The 16,730-nt window shown below is 38.2% G+C and overlaps 1 protein-coding gene across 1 annotated transcript in view; it reads left to right on the plus strand.

Moving 5' to 3' along the window:
* The window catches only part of HSD17B4 (hydroxysteroid 17-beta dehydrogenase 4), a 63,339-nt gene that overhangs the window by 32,766 nt on the left and 13,843 nt on the right, over nucleotides 1-16,730 (plus strand). The window contains exons 17-19 of the mRNA XM_037373816.1: nucleotides 9,138-9,237; nucleotides 12,550-12,656; nucleotides 12,970-13,056. Coding sequence (XP_037229713.1) covers nucleotides 9,138-9,237; nucleotides 12,550-12,656; nucleotides 12,970-13,056 — 294 coding nt within the window. The remainder of the gene's footprint in view (nucleotides 1-9,137; nucleotides 9,238-12,549; nucleotides 12,657-12,969; nucleotides 13,057-16,730) is intronic.

Raw genomic sequence — 16,730 nt, forward strand, 5'->3', positions numbered from 1 at the left:
TGTTTTTGGGACCTGCTGTGTAAATGCAGCTGTGCCCTCTTCAAGTCTCAATGTCATGTGAGCTATCACATATGAAGTTCTGTCAGAGGTACTTTTCCATGTAACTTTGGTATCTCAAGCACTGCCTTGTGGTTTTCAGGGTCAGGAAAACTGTCTTTGCTTTCAAGAATTTTTAAGATCCTTGTCAGAGCTGATGAAACTGAGACTACTAGTCTGCTGGGGGAACAGCTTCTTGATATCCTGTCATTTTTAAGTTGCTTTCATTTGGAAAACTACAATCATGTTTTAAATGTTGCAGTCTCTAAAAAGATAAAAATACCAAATAAAGCTTCCTTTGTTTCTAGTATCCCCTTTGTATGCAGTACTTTATGATGCAGTTTTCAGTCATGCGGGCAAAAATGGTGTGTTTGGTCCTTCACCTTCAAGAACTGCTTACACAGGCAGAGCGAGCTCTAGGCCTGAGCTGAGATAGCATAGGAAGTCAGTTTTCCTGTGTTACTTGTCGCAGGAAGTTGTGTTCAGAGGAGTAATGAAAGGAAAATGATCTCATGGTTGGTGACTGGTTGGAGCTGCAGTTCTTCAACACAGGATTTTCTTTGCTTTGTCCATAAAATTCTTATGGTCTGTGGGCAGCTGTTACTGAGCTATCCCAAAGCACTCAGATATGGGTGCTCCTTAATAAGTGTCTGATAGGAGATGATGAGATGATGGAATTTGGAAGATGAAATTTAGGAGTCAGACTAGGAGGAGGGTGTCCAAGCATCACTGGCTGAAATTGAAATTCATAGAAGCTCGCTTTTGAACTTGTACAATGTACTTCAAAAATGTGATGCTTTGAAGAATTAGGCCTTCAGATGTTAAATTGGAGAGCCAGAATTGGTTTGTGCTACTGACAGTTATGACCTTTCCTGCTGTCATATGGTTTCCCGTCTGTAAAGTAAGGATGTTTATAAATGTTTGAGCCATTTTAATTGTATAGAGAGTATTTAAAGGAGTGACATATAGCATCTGATGGTGGGTTTTTTTTGTGTGTGTGTGCGTGAATGTGATGCAGTGGCAAGGAAAAAAAAAAACAACAAGCCAGTTTAGGGAATATAATGATTCTTTACTCATTCAGAGATTTTTAGAGAGATTTAGTAAATTCATATCTAGACTAATCTGATAGGATTTAAAATATGCAAGCTATGTAAACCCTTCTCTGTGCCAGGTATATCTAGATCAATCATTACCCAGTGCGTTGTGAGGAAATTACTGCTTTTTAGTGGTGTTGCTTTATTTTATTTTTAAAATACAGTTTCTTTTCCATTTTCCCTGAAAAAGAAGAACATAATTGGTGCCATGTTTCAAGTAGTGTCATTAGCATCATGTGACTGAGACTGACTCAGTAAGGGAAGGACACTGTGGCATTCTCAGTTATGCAGTCCTTTTGCTCATACTTGCTGTCCTCTAGCTACCTGAGTTTAGTCTTTCACCGTGTCGAGTTGAGCTAAATCTGCAGTTCTTCATGTAGCTGGAAACAGTTGTGAAGACAGTTACGCACAAATCTAGTTTGTTGTAAAAGACTGGACTTTGCAATAAAAACTTATTAAAGTCATCTTGGAAGGAAAGAGGTGCGTGAGAAAGATTTAACACCCTAATGAATTTTTAAACAACTTACTGTAAAATATTTTCTGCCAGTTGTCAACAGGTTCAGTACTATGAGTCAATGCTTTACTTTGAAGATAAGAGTGATAAGACCCTTACAAGCTTCTGTGTAATTGGGATGTGGATACTTACCTGTGGAAAGACACCTTTTACTCTACACAGATTTAATTTGTGTTTTCAAGTGTACATAAATATTTGTATGTGTTTTCAGAGAACTTAGGGAATGATGAGGGAAGAAACAGGAAGAGCCAGCACATCAATATGTGTCTCTGAGCCTGGTGTCACGGGCAGAATTTTGGGTTTTTTGATCATGGGTCAGTTTATACAACACCAGGCCCGCTGGCGACAGACAGGATATACCTGTCTCGAGGGGAAAAAGGGTCTTTGCACAAAAGTTAGCAGGGCTCATTGAAAGAGCTTTGAACTAGATTTGAAGGAGGAAAGGAATAAAACCAGGCTTACTAGAGATGAGCCGGGGGGCAGCATACCAATGTTTGTGGGATGTTGTGCTAGTGAGGTCTTGCAGTCTGCCATCTCACTGGAGGTAGGGGATGGAAATCCATGCAGTTAGCAAAGCTGCAATGGTAGTTGATATGTTAGAAACCATAGAAACACCTGAGAATGGTCACACAGGAATTAAGGCTTCTCCCTGCAAAAAGGTGGCAGGATCAACTGACATGCATCTACACCAATGCATCCAACATGGGCAGCAAACAGGAGGCACTGGAAGCCATTCTGCAGCAGGAAAGCTATGACATAGTTGCCATCATGGGAACGTGGTGGGATGACTTACGCAACTGGTGTGCTGCTATAAATGGATGCTATAAACTCTTCAGAAGGGACAGGCAAGGAAGGAGAGGTGGTAGGGTAACCCTGTATGTTAGGGAGTGTTTTCATTGTCGAGCTTAATGATGGTGATGGTAAGGTTGAGTGTTTATGTGTAGAAAGCAGGGGGAAGGCCAACATCATGGCAGGAGTCTGTTACAGACTTCTCAATCAGGGTGAAGAGGCAGGCAAAATACTCTATAAGCACCTGGGAGAAGTCCCATGATCAGTAGCCCCTGTTCTTGTGGGGAATTTCAACCTTACCAGCTCTTTGATGGAAGTACAATAAGCAGAGAGGAAACCATCCTGGAGGTTCCTGGAGTCTTTGGAAGATAACTTCCTGATGCAGCTGGCGAGTCAGCCAACTAGGGAAGACACTCTGCCTGAAATGATAAGAGTTTTTGATTCTCAGAGAAGTAGGGATGGAGCTCAGCAGAACTGCTACCTTGGGCTTCTGGAGGGCTGACTTTGGCCTGTTGAGGAGCCTGGTTGAAGAGCCGCTTGGGAGGCAGCCCTGAAGGGCAGAGGGGTGCAGGAAGGCTGGACATTCCTCAGGAAGGGAATCTTAAAGACACAGGAGCCGGCTGTCCCCATGTACCAAAAGTCGAGCCAGTGGGAAGAAGACCTGCCTGGCTGAACAGAGAGCTTTGGCTGAAAGGTTGGTCAAGCATTGGAACAGGCTGCCCAGGAACGTGGCAGAATCACCATCCCTGGAGGTATTTAAACGGCATGTAGATCTGGCTCTTAGGAACATTGTTTAGTGGTGGTTTGGCAGTCCTGGGTTAATGGTTGGACTTGATGATCTTAAAGGTATTTTCCAACCTAAATGATTTTATGATTCTATGTGTATAGATAGAATAAGTAATCGTTAACGTTCTGTGGTGGTGGGGAAAAAAAATGTTGGTTATTTCCAGGTTATGTTTGCTTACTTGAAGGGATTTTATCCTTATTTTGAATAGATGAGAAGAAAAGAGTTATAAGAAGGTGAGTGTTTTAAGTTTCAGTTGGTTTTTTTTTTTTTTTGAATGAGTGCAATAAATCACGTGAGAGAGAAGATGAAAACGTGCATAGGTGGGGAAAATACAGTTAGTTACAGGATAAATGTTTGGGGTTTTTATGCTCTGCTCTGTAAATATATAGTATAGTGTTGCCTGATAACCTGTAAATTTAAGTTAACTTCAGAGAACTGAACAGGAGAGTCTCCTGAGAGACTCAGGTGATTTTTTTTTTTTTTCTGTTTGTAGCATAAATAATTTGTTTCCTGATAGAACAAATGAAGTGCTGAAGTAGGTTCACAGATACAGAGAGCATGCCAGGAAAAAGTGCTTAACAACAAATGGTAATACAAGTAGAACAAAGGGATGTGAAGCCATTGCAAGGATTTCGTAAAATTTTCATAATTTGTCTAGAGATTTCAGTATGTAGAGATGATACTCTCAAAACCCCTGAAACTGTATAGCGAGTGACCATTTGTATTAGTCATTTCCTTAAAAGGCTGGTACATGTTGTTACACTAATTTCAAGTTTTATACACACACACACCTGCCCATGTTTAGTCCTGTTGAGAAGATCAGAGCATACTCTAATCTTGACAATTTTGAAAAATAGTTGAGGGCTTGGATTATACTAGAATTTTGTTTTAGAATGTGGTGAGATGAGGAGATACTAGCTTGGCAGTCATTTTGTTTAAACAAGCAGCTCTCCATTACCAGGAGTCTGTTTCCTCCTCTTATTTATGCATTATATCCTTTAAAAATTGTTATTCCATTTGAAGTTCCCCAAACCAAAGTGGTTTATTCTTTTTGATTGAGAGGTATGGTTAAAGGAAGGCTTTCTTGTACATATGCCATGCTAATGAAAAACAGCTGAAATTCTGTGAAGTCTATGCCAGAATATATAAGTTGATTTTAAATTTGAAAATTATGTGGTAAGGGTAAAGACATGAATAATGTGGGGTGAGAAAGGAGAAAAGATGTAGTGCTGTTTTATAGCTGTTACACCTATTCCTGTTAATAGCTGTGTACGTGAAAGTGTTTTAATTCAACATTTTAGTAGTTCTTATTCCTGAGGCCAAAGTATGTAGGGAATAAGGTCATATTTGGATAGTCCAGACCACTAAGAACATAAAACTGCAAACCTTAGGTAGTCCAGGAAACCCTGCACTTGTATTTTGTAATTATAGTCTTGTTAAAAAATAGAATCATGTGTGATCCAGGCTTCCACAAAATGTATTTAGGCATTGGAAACTACTATGAGCAAGTTAAACTGTCTGTTTTGTTTATTTTCCACATACGCCTACTTTGAAAAAAGTAGTTGGTTATTTGGAGGGACAAATAAAACCCTTTTATCTTTATATGTGTTTGTTTCTACCAGTTGTTTTTTCCCATTACCTCTCCTTACCCTTACAGAGATAATCAATTAAAAAAGAAGGTATGGCAAATGGGGATCTCAGTCAAAGAGTAGCTGGCTCAATTGCTTAAGTACTGTGCTGAATTAGAGCCTTTGAAGCGTCAGCACTGCCGGTTCAACTGGAAGTATTCATTGTTCATTGAAATGTGTAGATGAGTTTTGGGATTGTTTTTTCTTCATGAGATTGCTTGACTGCTTACTCTTACACGAATAAGCTGTTAGGTAAAGTATACATGCATATATGTACACGCATATATGTCTGTGTATACATACATACACATATACTCGGTAAGATAAGCTCTTGGGCAGAGCTCTTTCTCTCCCCAGTTAGGAGGGAAAATATATGGCTTCCTTTTTTGTCAGCTTTACCACTGACCTTTATTGCAGTCTGCAGGCAAGACTGAAAACTTGGCACAGACAGGTTGGATATCGCCTTTTCTTTTGTGATCTGGCAGAAATCCTAAATTGTTAGGAAATTAGACTTGACAGTTTGTGTTATTAATTGGAGAACAGTCTAACCGTATTATGACTGACTTCAATCTAATGCCCCACATCAATTGACTGTTCTCATCCTCCAAGGATGCATCACTTTTTTTCTTTTTTTTTTGTTTGTTTTGTTTTGTTTGTTTTAATGCTATCACACTCACTCAAGACTTTAGGAAATGTCATTATTCGAGGAATATAGAAAGTAGAGCCAACAAGGCTTTAAACCAATTCTGTTCTCTTATGGAATGTAATTTAAATAATGAAGTAATACCAGAGACTGTGGTAAATGGAAAGAAATTTGTTGACTTACCTGACTTGGCTATATTGCATCTGAAATAACCTGCTCTGTAACTGTTCTGTTCAGTTCAGCCTAGTTTTCTAGCTGTGACCAGTCCCACTTATAGTTACTGAAAGTACAAAAAGGCAAGTATTGCCTCCCATATTCATGTGTCAGACTTCTAGTTAAATACATTGATCACATATAATTTTTTGAACCTAAATTCTGAACCTAAATGTAACTTCCTAAATGTTACATCTGTTTTGTTAGTGAAGCACAAGTACTTTTTACTACAGTAATTTTGAAAAGTATTTGGTAGAAATATTGTCTCCCAAGTAGTGCTTATTATTACCCCCATTAAATGGCTAGTTCCTTTTACAACTTTAGTAAGGAACAGCTGCATAGCTAGAATGAAGTTGAGATTGAGCTTAAAACAGAAATTAGTCCTTATTTACCATAAATAAATAATTTTTTTAGTAATGCAAGTAAATGTTACTTAATTTGAGTTAAACTTTATTACAACAGCTTCTTTGTGAAAATAGCCTGACAGCTTTTGTAAAAGCTCCAATTAGTAGAAGAACGAAAGTGAGACCGTAGAATTTTAATTTAGTTAAAAAGTCATTTAATTATTTGATTTAATTATTTTACATCTGGCAGTTTTTATTTTCTAGTTCTTGAGAGTGGTGATTTGCTGTTAGCTTTTGGACTCTCGAAAGAAAACCAGTAATGAAGGGTGGTACTCTGTAGAATTCTGTCAGGAGCAACTCTCTTTAAATTGTCCGTTTAAAAATTTTGTTTAAGGAACTAGGGGTCTATTCCTCACTGGAAGTTCCTTTCATAGTGTTACAACTTTGATATCGGTGGCATTAAGGCTTTAGACAGCTCTTAGCAAAGAAGCTAGTGGTACATCAGAGATGCTCATCTCTACCTTTTGACAGTGAAAACACAGTTTTAACAACTACCCAGGGGAATATCGGAGACAGTGAAGACACAGCAAGTCAGAAGAGCAGCACGTGCATGTTATTCTCTGAACCCCCGCTGCTGTGGGTTTTGTGTGTGTACGAGTGGGAATGTGGTTGCACTCAGTTGCCCATTTTTCTTCTATTTGTGTGAGAACTTGGAAGTAGTGAAGGGAGCAGGTAATCTCCATGGATGGTAATTGTCAGGCTGTTTCCGACTGTCCCTTCCCACTCAGCACTTCAGCTGCCTTAGTGGTGTAGTAGAGTGTAGATATTTACATTATCTCAGTTTGCTTTCCTGTTCCACCCTGAACCAGCACTATGTGTTTCACCACACATTCCTTGGGTGCACCCTGTAGAATGGCGTCTGCGGTATAGGATCCCTTGTCAGTCCGTTGACTTGCTTTTTGGACTTGATTGGGCTTGTACATTGCTAGCTGGAGAGTCCTGCACTAGACAATACTGTCTTCAGGAGGTCTTGACTTTATTCTTCTCACCAGGTGAGATAACTTTGCTATTTCTACTTCTTGGTGAGGCTATAAGATTAATTTGGGTTATATGTTCCTTCAGCAAAACATTTGCCCTCTCCTTTGTCCCTTTTGGAAGGTCACACTTGGACCCATCTGAACTGTAGTGTTCTGTTAGTATGAAATTTCCAGTCTTTACTATATTCCTAAGAATTTATAGGATCAATTAGATGATAATTACAAAAAAAAACCCCAAAACCTATATGTTCTGGGCAAAAGTAGAATTTACAGTTACAAATTTCAGGTCCATTGATACTATCTTACTGATACATCTTTGTTTTCAAAAGAAAGAAGTGTTTCAAAAAGGGTAAACAACAATGTAAGCAGCCATGGAGAAATATTGTACTTATCTTTCTAAGACTTGCATACTTAAAGCTATGGTGCAGTTTAGTATTTTTTTTCTCACTGTTTTTAGCGCATGTATCCAACTCTCACACCAGAAAGAAGTGACAAGCTCTTCTACATTCCACCATAATTGAGACTCAGAACTCTTGCTGTATTGATGAAGGCTAGCAGGACATGTGAGAGAGCATTAGAGCTTAGTGTGAACGCTGTATGTACTTGAAGAAGTGGACCTGAATATTAACAGATTAAAAATAAACCAAATGGATTATGGATTAAAATGATAATATGAGTTCAGAACCCTTCTAGTTACACTGTCCTTTGCTTCAGATCTAACAGAAGAAACGACGTTAGAAATATATCAGAAAACGCTTCCTTTGGAGAATCTTTCTTTTCTTTTCTTTTATTTTCTTTTCTTTTCTTTTATTTTATTTTATTGTTTCCTTTGAGAAATCTGTTAGCTTCTTTCCTCCAAACACAATTTAGTGCAGTTTACCCTTATTTGGATAAACATATGCCATTTTTTATGATCCCAGTCCAAAGTGCTGGGAGAAAATAATTAGTGACAAGGGGTTCCAAAGGCCAGTAATGTGCTTGAGTGAAACAAAATTTGTTTTCAGTTTAAAAGCTCCTTTCAATTAAATTCAGGTTCATCATGCCATCATATAAAACTACTAAACTTGTGAAATGTTCACTGGCATTAGTTAACGTGACACACTGATTTTCTCTGTACTTTTGGGGATGTCGTATTGCAGAGTACTTCACAATCATTTAGTCACTGGATTTCACTGAAAACTGATGATAAGGGAGTAAGTTTTTAGTTCAGAAAGGTGCACAGGCTGGCATGTCACAGCTCTCATGTTATGGACTGCTGGCCACTGTAAACATACAGCAAATACAAAATTTGGTAATGAAAATGCTAAGGCTACGCAGACAGAAAACTGAAGTACTGTAGCCATCTTCATGATTTCTCAGGTTTATTCACATTCACAGTATATGCAAACACTACATCTGTCTGTCTCTACTTTTTACTAGTATAAAAGATTATTTGACATGAAGCAAAAGTCTTCTAGAAAGCTTGGCATGTTACTCTGGGGTTTGTTTTAAATATTGGGACGAGCTACCCATGGAGCTGCTAAGAGGGAAGTATATCACAATCATGTTACTCTTAAAAGGGAAAGATAAGGATATTTCTGAACTCTGTAAGCTAAATCGAATGCTGAAAAAGCATGGTAATGTGTGTTTAAAAAGAGAAGTTTTCATATGCTTTTTTTTTTAAAAAAATTGTGGATGAATCTGTCATGGTGAAGACTCCTTTAAAATTACACTTCAAGCTGTAGAACCTAGGGACAAATTCTAGAAAATGCAGTATTTCCCTGTTGCCAAATTTTAGTGAAACTGGATCTGTATGTCGGCAGAGTAGGTTGTTTTTTCCTTCCTTCCTTTAAGCAATTACATGATTTTTTTACGTACCAAGACCACACATAGTTCTTGGCACATTTCCCTGGAGCTTTGGCAGTTTGTCTGCACCATAACATTTAATTTCCATTTCACCTGCTTTTTTGTAGAGCATGTTATCGAAGGACTAGTAAAATAGAATGTGGTAAGTTTGTTAAACTGTGATAAATTTTTTACTAACTCCTGCTTGTTTCTACCAAGCATGGCTAGCCTCCCATTTCTCTTTCTCTGTTTCTGCAGGCTGCCTTATATCGGCTAAGTGGGGACTGGAATCCTTTACACATTGATCCAAGTTTTGCTGCTCTTGGAGGTGAGCTGAGAGATATCATTGTATTAATATTTGGACAAAGAATGATGTAAATGTATTTTTAATCTTTTTTTTCCCCACTTAGTCTGTAAGTCCAGCAAGCTGGAAAAAAGTGCTGCTTTTATAACTGTTCTTAGAGTCACCATTAGATGTCTTCAGAGTTCTGCATGACACTTCTCTTTAAAGCATTGCTTTTTGGAGCTAGGAATATGGAACGATGCTTGGACTCTACCTACAATGGAAACCTGTCTGCTATCCTATTTACCTTTTAGAGCTTATTTGTTGCCACTATCCCATCTTTACAATTTCTGTTTCATAAGCAGAAATAATTGACTACCAAAAGCTTCTGAAGGAATTCCATAAATTCTTTGATAGATAATTCTTTCCATCTAATTAATTTTGAGATTATGTTGGCCTTGGTAGAATTTTTTGTGCTTCTGTGTAGTCTTCTCGATCCCAGTAAATCTCAGGAGAGCAGGGGAGAGGCAGTTTGCTAGCACTTCTTTGCTATAAAACTGCTAGTGCGGTAGTTTGTTCATTTATATAATGCTACGTGCCAAAGGAACAGACCATAGGCTATGTTAATGGATTCTTGCAGACATGAAATCCCTAAAGAAGGTTCTGTTTTCTTAAATCTATGTTGTAAAGGTATTTTTTGAAGTTTTTTTCAGGCCTTGCTAATGGTATAATGTGATTACTCCAGGCAGACAGCAATTTGATTTATGTAAGAAATTTTCTGGAATGTGTTCTATCATCATAAACTTTACAAGAAAATACTGGTCTGCAATGATTGGTCTTCAGTTTTCTGGTGACTTTTTAATACAGAACTATCATTGTGTGGTGTTCTTACAAAGATAAATAGAGCAGAGCTGTGCTTCTGTGTTCAAATTAGATTTAACATACTTCAACAGTGTCCTTTTGCAAGTACATCATAATTGTTTGGTTAACTGTGTTTTCTATGATTATCTGTAAATTCTTGTCAATAAATAACAGTAATCAAATACCGAAGTCCATAAAGAGATTTTCCCAGTTTATTAAACCATTGTGTGTGTTTGTTCAGCTCATGATTTTGGATAAATATTTAGATGGAATCACCCAATTACTCTTGAAGATGCTGGAGGAGAAAAATACATGTTTGTAATTGAAACTCCAGTGTTTAGAATAAACTATAAAAACCTTACAAAAGCAGAGGACTAGAAATCTTCCAGTGCTCTTTGTATGAGCAGGTAGCTCAGACACAGTGAAAAATGAAATTAACTCTGTAGATGAGGTAGTCCCTATGTCTGAGCTGAAAACCACTACGCTGGAATTTTGGAACTGGGCTACTCAAATACCTATACTAAATGCAGGTTCAAACAAAGAAGAAAATGAGTCTAAGTTTTTTCTTATTTTTTTCTAGTAATCAAAAGCTTTTTTCTTTTGGCATATTCGCACACCACTTTGTCTTTAATCTCTGTAAACGTGCTGTTTTATTCGCTGTCACCCAGCGTGCACTGGAAGCAAGCTTTCAGTGTAATGTGCTCAGGTCATTCCAGGATTATTGTCAAGCCTTCCTGTGGGTAATTTTTCAGAGGAGATATGCTACCTCCTGTATATATTCTTGTGCCTTTAGTCCTGTAGCTTGTATTTCCGAGATATCAGTAAGTGAAAGCAACATTTACTTTGTTTTCATTTTAGAGAAAAAGCAACTTGATAGCCTTATTGATTTGAGTATGCGTTAGTTTTATAAAGGAAATACTGGGGAGAATAGGACCATATATATTTGTCTGTTTCTGATTTCTGAAAATAGTGGTGGGTTTTTGTTCTTGCATAGTGAATTGAGCTAAACTTTTAAAGAGCTAAATGTCCCTATAAAATTCTGTGTGAGAGATACTGAGTACTGATATTGTTATAACGCCAGTAATGTGTTTTAGAGTTGACTGCATGCTATCTTTTTGCTTTCAGAAATAGTCGGTGCACAGTGTACAAAAAAGAAAGTGCTGTTAAGAGTGTACATACTCAAATATTTTACAGGAAAGAAATGTCAGAATGATCAGAGTGGAATACTTATAGCAAAAAAACAGACTCATGCTCCTTTTAGCCTGTCCTTCTGTCATATCTCGTCTCCTAACTTAACAAGTCAAAATTTCTGTTTCTCATCCTCACTCCTGATAGTCTTCCCTTTGGGCTGTGTCTCAGAATTCCCATCTTTCCAAGCATTGAGTCCCAGTGGCTTTTTTGTCTCTGTCTTGAAGGTGGTTTCTTTTTCTACATCTTTCGATTCTCTGCAGGCTAGACTTTCTCCTGTCCCCTCTTTTTTGTTTGGTTGTTTTGCTTTTGCTTTTTTCTTGCAGCTGTTGTCCCTTTGGGCAACTTTTCATGCTGTGTAGATGCTATGAAGAGTTGTTTAGAGCTCAGTAAAAACAGACTGGCAGCTGAGAGTGGCAGATGAGTTCCAGGCAAGGCAACTGCTTTCCCAGCCAAAGCTGGACAGACCTGTTTCGAATCCATGAGCTCTTGCAAGTATGATCTGTTACTGTTCATATGCCCTGTCAGGTCAGAGCAACCTGTTAAAGGGTCAGAACATACTCAGTACAAGCAGCATCTTTAAAACTTAACCGTTGCACTTCAGCAAATCTCAGGCCAGTTTTCAAAGCTTTGTTTTGTCAGACGTTGACAGGCCTGGAAAAAGATTCAGTGCTAATACAAAGATTATCCGCTGCCAAGGTTCAGCTCCTGCTCCAAACCATAGAAGTGTGAGGAAACCTGACCTAAAATGTCAGTATAAAAAAAACACTGTAGGTTTTTTTTCTTCTTTTTTGTTAGATGCCTTCAAAATGAAATCTTTTCAGGGTTTTTTCCACTTGTAAATAAAGAAAAGTTAATCTTGAAATGTGTACTATATTTGAAGACATTTGGCAACCACGAGTAGGAATTACAAATGGGAAGCATCAAATAATCTTAGTATCACTTTTTAATCGTTAAAATACCTCTTACCCTTGATATCCATACTTTCATGTAACTGTGCGTCTGGTGTGCCTATACATGTATACTAAAAGAGCCAATCTCCTAGTTTTTAGTTTTGTCACCTCTACAGACAGGGACTAATTTTACTTGTCTTACATAGCATATGCGTTGTTGGAGTGCCAGTTCTCAGTGAGCACTTTCCCTTGCCTCAAAGTAGAGGAAACAATAAATGGTAACAGGCAGTTTTTCAGTGAGATAGGCTAAAAAGAAAAAAGGAGGAAAAATACTATGAATAAAATATAGATACTTATAGAAGCAACATGCAAACACGTAATATTATAAGTGCTAAAATGTTACTTTTTGAAATAGGATTTAAGAAGCCTATACTTCATGGACTATGTACCTTCGGGTTTGCTGCTAGAAACGTTTTGAAGCAGTTTGCAAATAATGATGTGAACAGATTCAAGGCGATCAAGGTCTGTGTCTTCATTCCTTGCAGTTAATTTTCTTGATTTTTCTGGTTTTAGTGCCAAAAAGCCACAACACTTTAGGGTGGGAAAAGGCTTTTGCACCATCTTTACTCCCACAATTGCTTCTACTTATTGCTGCATGCATTTTAATGCCTCAAGTGTGTTTACTTAAATATTTAGGCTTTCTACATTGCTAGGTGACTGTTTTTTCTCTTTGTTTTTTCTTGTTTCAGTAGACCCTATGCTTTTAAGTTTTGCATGTACATATCACAGATCTGTTCACACCCCTACTTCTTTTTTTTTTACTTTTTTTTTTTAGGTTCGCTTTGCAAAACCAGTCTATCCAGGGCAAACTTTACAGACGGACATGTGGAAGGAAGGAAATAGAATCCATTTTCAGACCAAGGTCAGAACGAACTCACTGTTGTGGGCTTTAGAGAAAGATGTGTTGGCTGAATGACTGGGTATATGAAGGGAAGTGGCTCATCAAGCACACTAGTGAAGAAGGTTTTGTAAAAAAAAAATATGCGAACAGAATGAAATATTCTTACATATTTTATGGTGTCATTAAGATTCCGATAAAGATACTATTATGTGCATAGGACTTAATACACTCCTTAAATAATATGAGAACTCATTTCGTTGTATTGCATTTTGTGTTTGTTCACTGTGGAAGAGCAAAAACCAGTCATTCCCAGGTCAGCATAGTTTGTACTTGTTTTCTGCAGCGAGTCATAAGCTTGTTTATACATCTTTTTTAACATTTATTTATCTTAAGTCAGCTCCTGAGAGTTAGTTTATGCAGGTAAACCTCCCCAGATTTAGCTTAAACTGAGTTAAATTTGAGCTGCATCTGTGGAGAATAGCTACAGTAAAACAGTTTGCACTGTTATAAATTCAGTTTTTGCATTATTCTGTTTTCTTTGGCATGTTAGCATTTTGTGTGGGTATCCTGTAATCTTCTCCTACACTTGGTAGGATACTTACTGGAAACTAAGAGTAAAATACTCCATGTGGAGGTGAAAAGTAAATCCCTATCACTTCTGTTGTAGCATCCTGTGATACTGTCACTTTCTTAAACTGTGATTTGCTACAGGTATTTGTCAATATATGTTGGTTTATGCAGATGCAATTTACAGTCCTTTGGCTGGCCGAAGTTTTGCAACCCCGTCTATGTAAAAAAGTGGCCTGCTATTGATTAGTGAGTACAGCAGCAGGGATAGTTGCGGCTGCGGGGGACTGGACAGGAAAATTCAAGTGAGGAGAGTCATCCTAAAGTTGTAGGATTGCACTTTCCACAGGAATACAGCTTTGTGGAATGAAAGTTGACTGAAGGAGGTAAATCTTGTTGGCACACACGATGACTGTTGGCAGCTATAGAATTTCTGAATAACAACATCAAGGTTACTATGTACAAACTCTCCATCTCTGGTTACTAGTAGGAAACAAGACAATTTGGTGCCTCAGATGAGCTCTAGAGATAACTGTATTGGAGATGGTGTAGCTATATTTAAAAAGTACTACCGCCCTGACCTGACAGACTTTTTCTAGACTTCAGGTTATTTACTTTTGAGGGTTTGCATGTAGAGTATAAATTAGCAGAATTTATTATGTACTTCCAAGTCCTTTGGAATTTGTAAATAGAGTGGGATGTTTTGTTGTGCTTAAAGGTTGGAATTTTTATTTTGCTTGATTTAGTAATTGCTAATGTGTAGAGTTTGGGGGAATTTTGCTACAGTTTTTTTTCCATAAGTGTGGAGTAACATTTTAGAGAGAAATTAAAATGTTTAACAGGATTATAGAAAACTATCTTGTTTCAACAATTAAAAATTATGCAGAATTCTTTTTCTTAGTGCGTATTGGATTAGTCTGAAACAAAGTATCATCGTCTTTGTAGTAAACTCTGGTTAAATCAAACTTTGATGTGCTGGTTTAAGTCCATTTTCAGCATTGTCTGCAGTAGCAGTGGGTGATAAGCTGTTAGGCATGATTTGAGTAATTGTTATTATGTAGTCTTTCTGAATTAATTTTACCTGTGCAATAAGCTAGGCTGTGATACTGGATATTCCTTCACTTTGGCTATTTATCATATAACTCTCTGTATGCATTGTCGGTGAGTCATTTTGCCATCTTCTGTTTGCTGCCCTAAGTCAGAATGGTTTGTCAGATCCCTTAAAGACTCAATGCTAAAGGAAACCCATTTTCTTCTCCGAGTTAACTATTTAAAAAAATTAAGATAGAAGGATATCCAGGTGGTTTTTGTCTTTCTTCTTCCAAGCTTTCTGGTTTTACATGCTTAATTTTTTTTTTCTAGTTCAAGTTGCAGTGTAAGGCATGTGGAGGTAATGAAACTGTCTAGATGAACTCTTGACAACTGCGTATCTGGCTCAAGGAAAAACATTTTAGAACACTGCCTTTCTCAGAACTATTTATGAGGTAGCATTAACAGTAACTTATAACACTGAAGGTAAATTTTCAGATAAATTGAGATTTTTCAACCATTTTGTGAACAGAAAAACAGCCATATATTTTGGTATAGTTTATGAAGAAGCAAATAATTACTTTGTTTAAGGAGCTGTGTCATGTTAAAAGAGGTCCTTGAGCCCTTTATGTTTGATCAGCCTGTCAGTTTCCCAAGAAAGACAAGACCCCTGTGCCTGACCAGTCTGTCCACTACCTGTGTTTTGAGAGCCCACTGTATCGGAGGGTGAATCGACTGACCTATTCAGGGACCCACACTGACAGTGTCACTGAGTGAAATCCCTTATATCAACTACTCAGATCTCCAAAGACTTACACAAAATGAACTTCAGCTGAATGTTTTTATTATACAGAACACAAGTTTGTGACAGAATAAGGTTCAGACATTGTCAATGATAATACACTGACTGCAAAACAAGCTTAAAACAATACACCCAACAATGGCTAGCATGAGTTAGTCATACAATAAAGTTCTTACCCAGTAGACGTTCCTATGGGGGAGGAGACAAGTTCAGCCCATCAGCTGATCCCAGAAGTTACGGTGGAGTCTTCCCTAACTTCTCCCCAGCTTTGCTTACTTTTAATGCTTCATAGTACATTGCATATTCATTATCATACACAGGATTGGTTACAAGTTTCTCGCTTCTAATGCAAATTAGTACGCATCCTCAGATAGGACTGCTGAAGTTCTTCACTAACTACGAGTGCTCCACAAGTGGGGTTTTTTCCCTCTTTTGGGGGGGGCTATTTGAGTCGGAGGTCACGATCTCTCACTACCACAATTAGCTTTGTTCTGCTTTCATCTAATTTTCGGTTGATGTCTGTGGACTGCAACACCTTATCAGCTTGTCTCCTTTTACAGCTAGAGGTTTCCTTGCTTGAAGTCTTCTATCTGCAACAACTCGGATCTTTTCATTATCTGCTCTTTGTTTCTCATCCTTACCGGGGCTGACTCCCTTGATTAGAAGTAACAACTTTAGAGCCACCCTTTTGTTACTTCAGTCCAGGACCGCATTGAGGGGGAGCTTGAGTGACTCCAGTCATACATGTTTTTGTTACTTGTTGGTATCGCGTGCCCAGTGAGGTGTGGTAGTACTTTGGACGCAGGTGACTCTGCGATGGGGGTGTGTGTTAGTGTAACAGTGAGATTATTTCATCTGAGGAAAGTAATTTTGCCACAGTGGTTGGCTCAGCAGTGAATATCTCATAGATTCTTCATTTGGGAACTGCTGTGCAGCTTGTCAGCTGTGTGGTGCCATCAGGTCCCCCTTCCTGCAGGGAGTACCACAGAGCCTGGCCATGGGGTCTCCACTCGGCTCCACCCTCCGTTACTCCTATCAGCAGGTGCTGGGATGGCAGGGTGTGTTGCTTAGGGAGCTGTGGTAAAGTAGGTCCTGTGCACGCCAACCATCCTGAAAGTGATGGTTTACCCTAAAAACCTTCCTGTAACACTGCGCTTCTGTTAGGTCCCAGTTTTCTCTAATTCCCCCCCCCCGAAGTAATGTTCCCACAAGCTGTTTGCAAAACATAGTATGCTAGCTTGCCTGAAGGTTACAATGCATTTATAGCGTGGTTGTTTTGGTTTTTTTTTACTCTGGA

The sequence above is a fragment of the Falco rusticolus genome, chromosome Z (assembly GCF_015220075.1).
Source record: "Falco rusticolus isolate bFalRus1 chromosome Z, bFalRus1.pri, whole genome shotgun sequence".
Classification (NCBI taxonomy): Eukaryota; Metazoa; Chordata; class Aves; order Falconiformes; family Falconidae; genus Falco; species Falco rusticolus.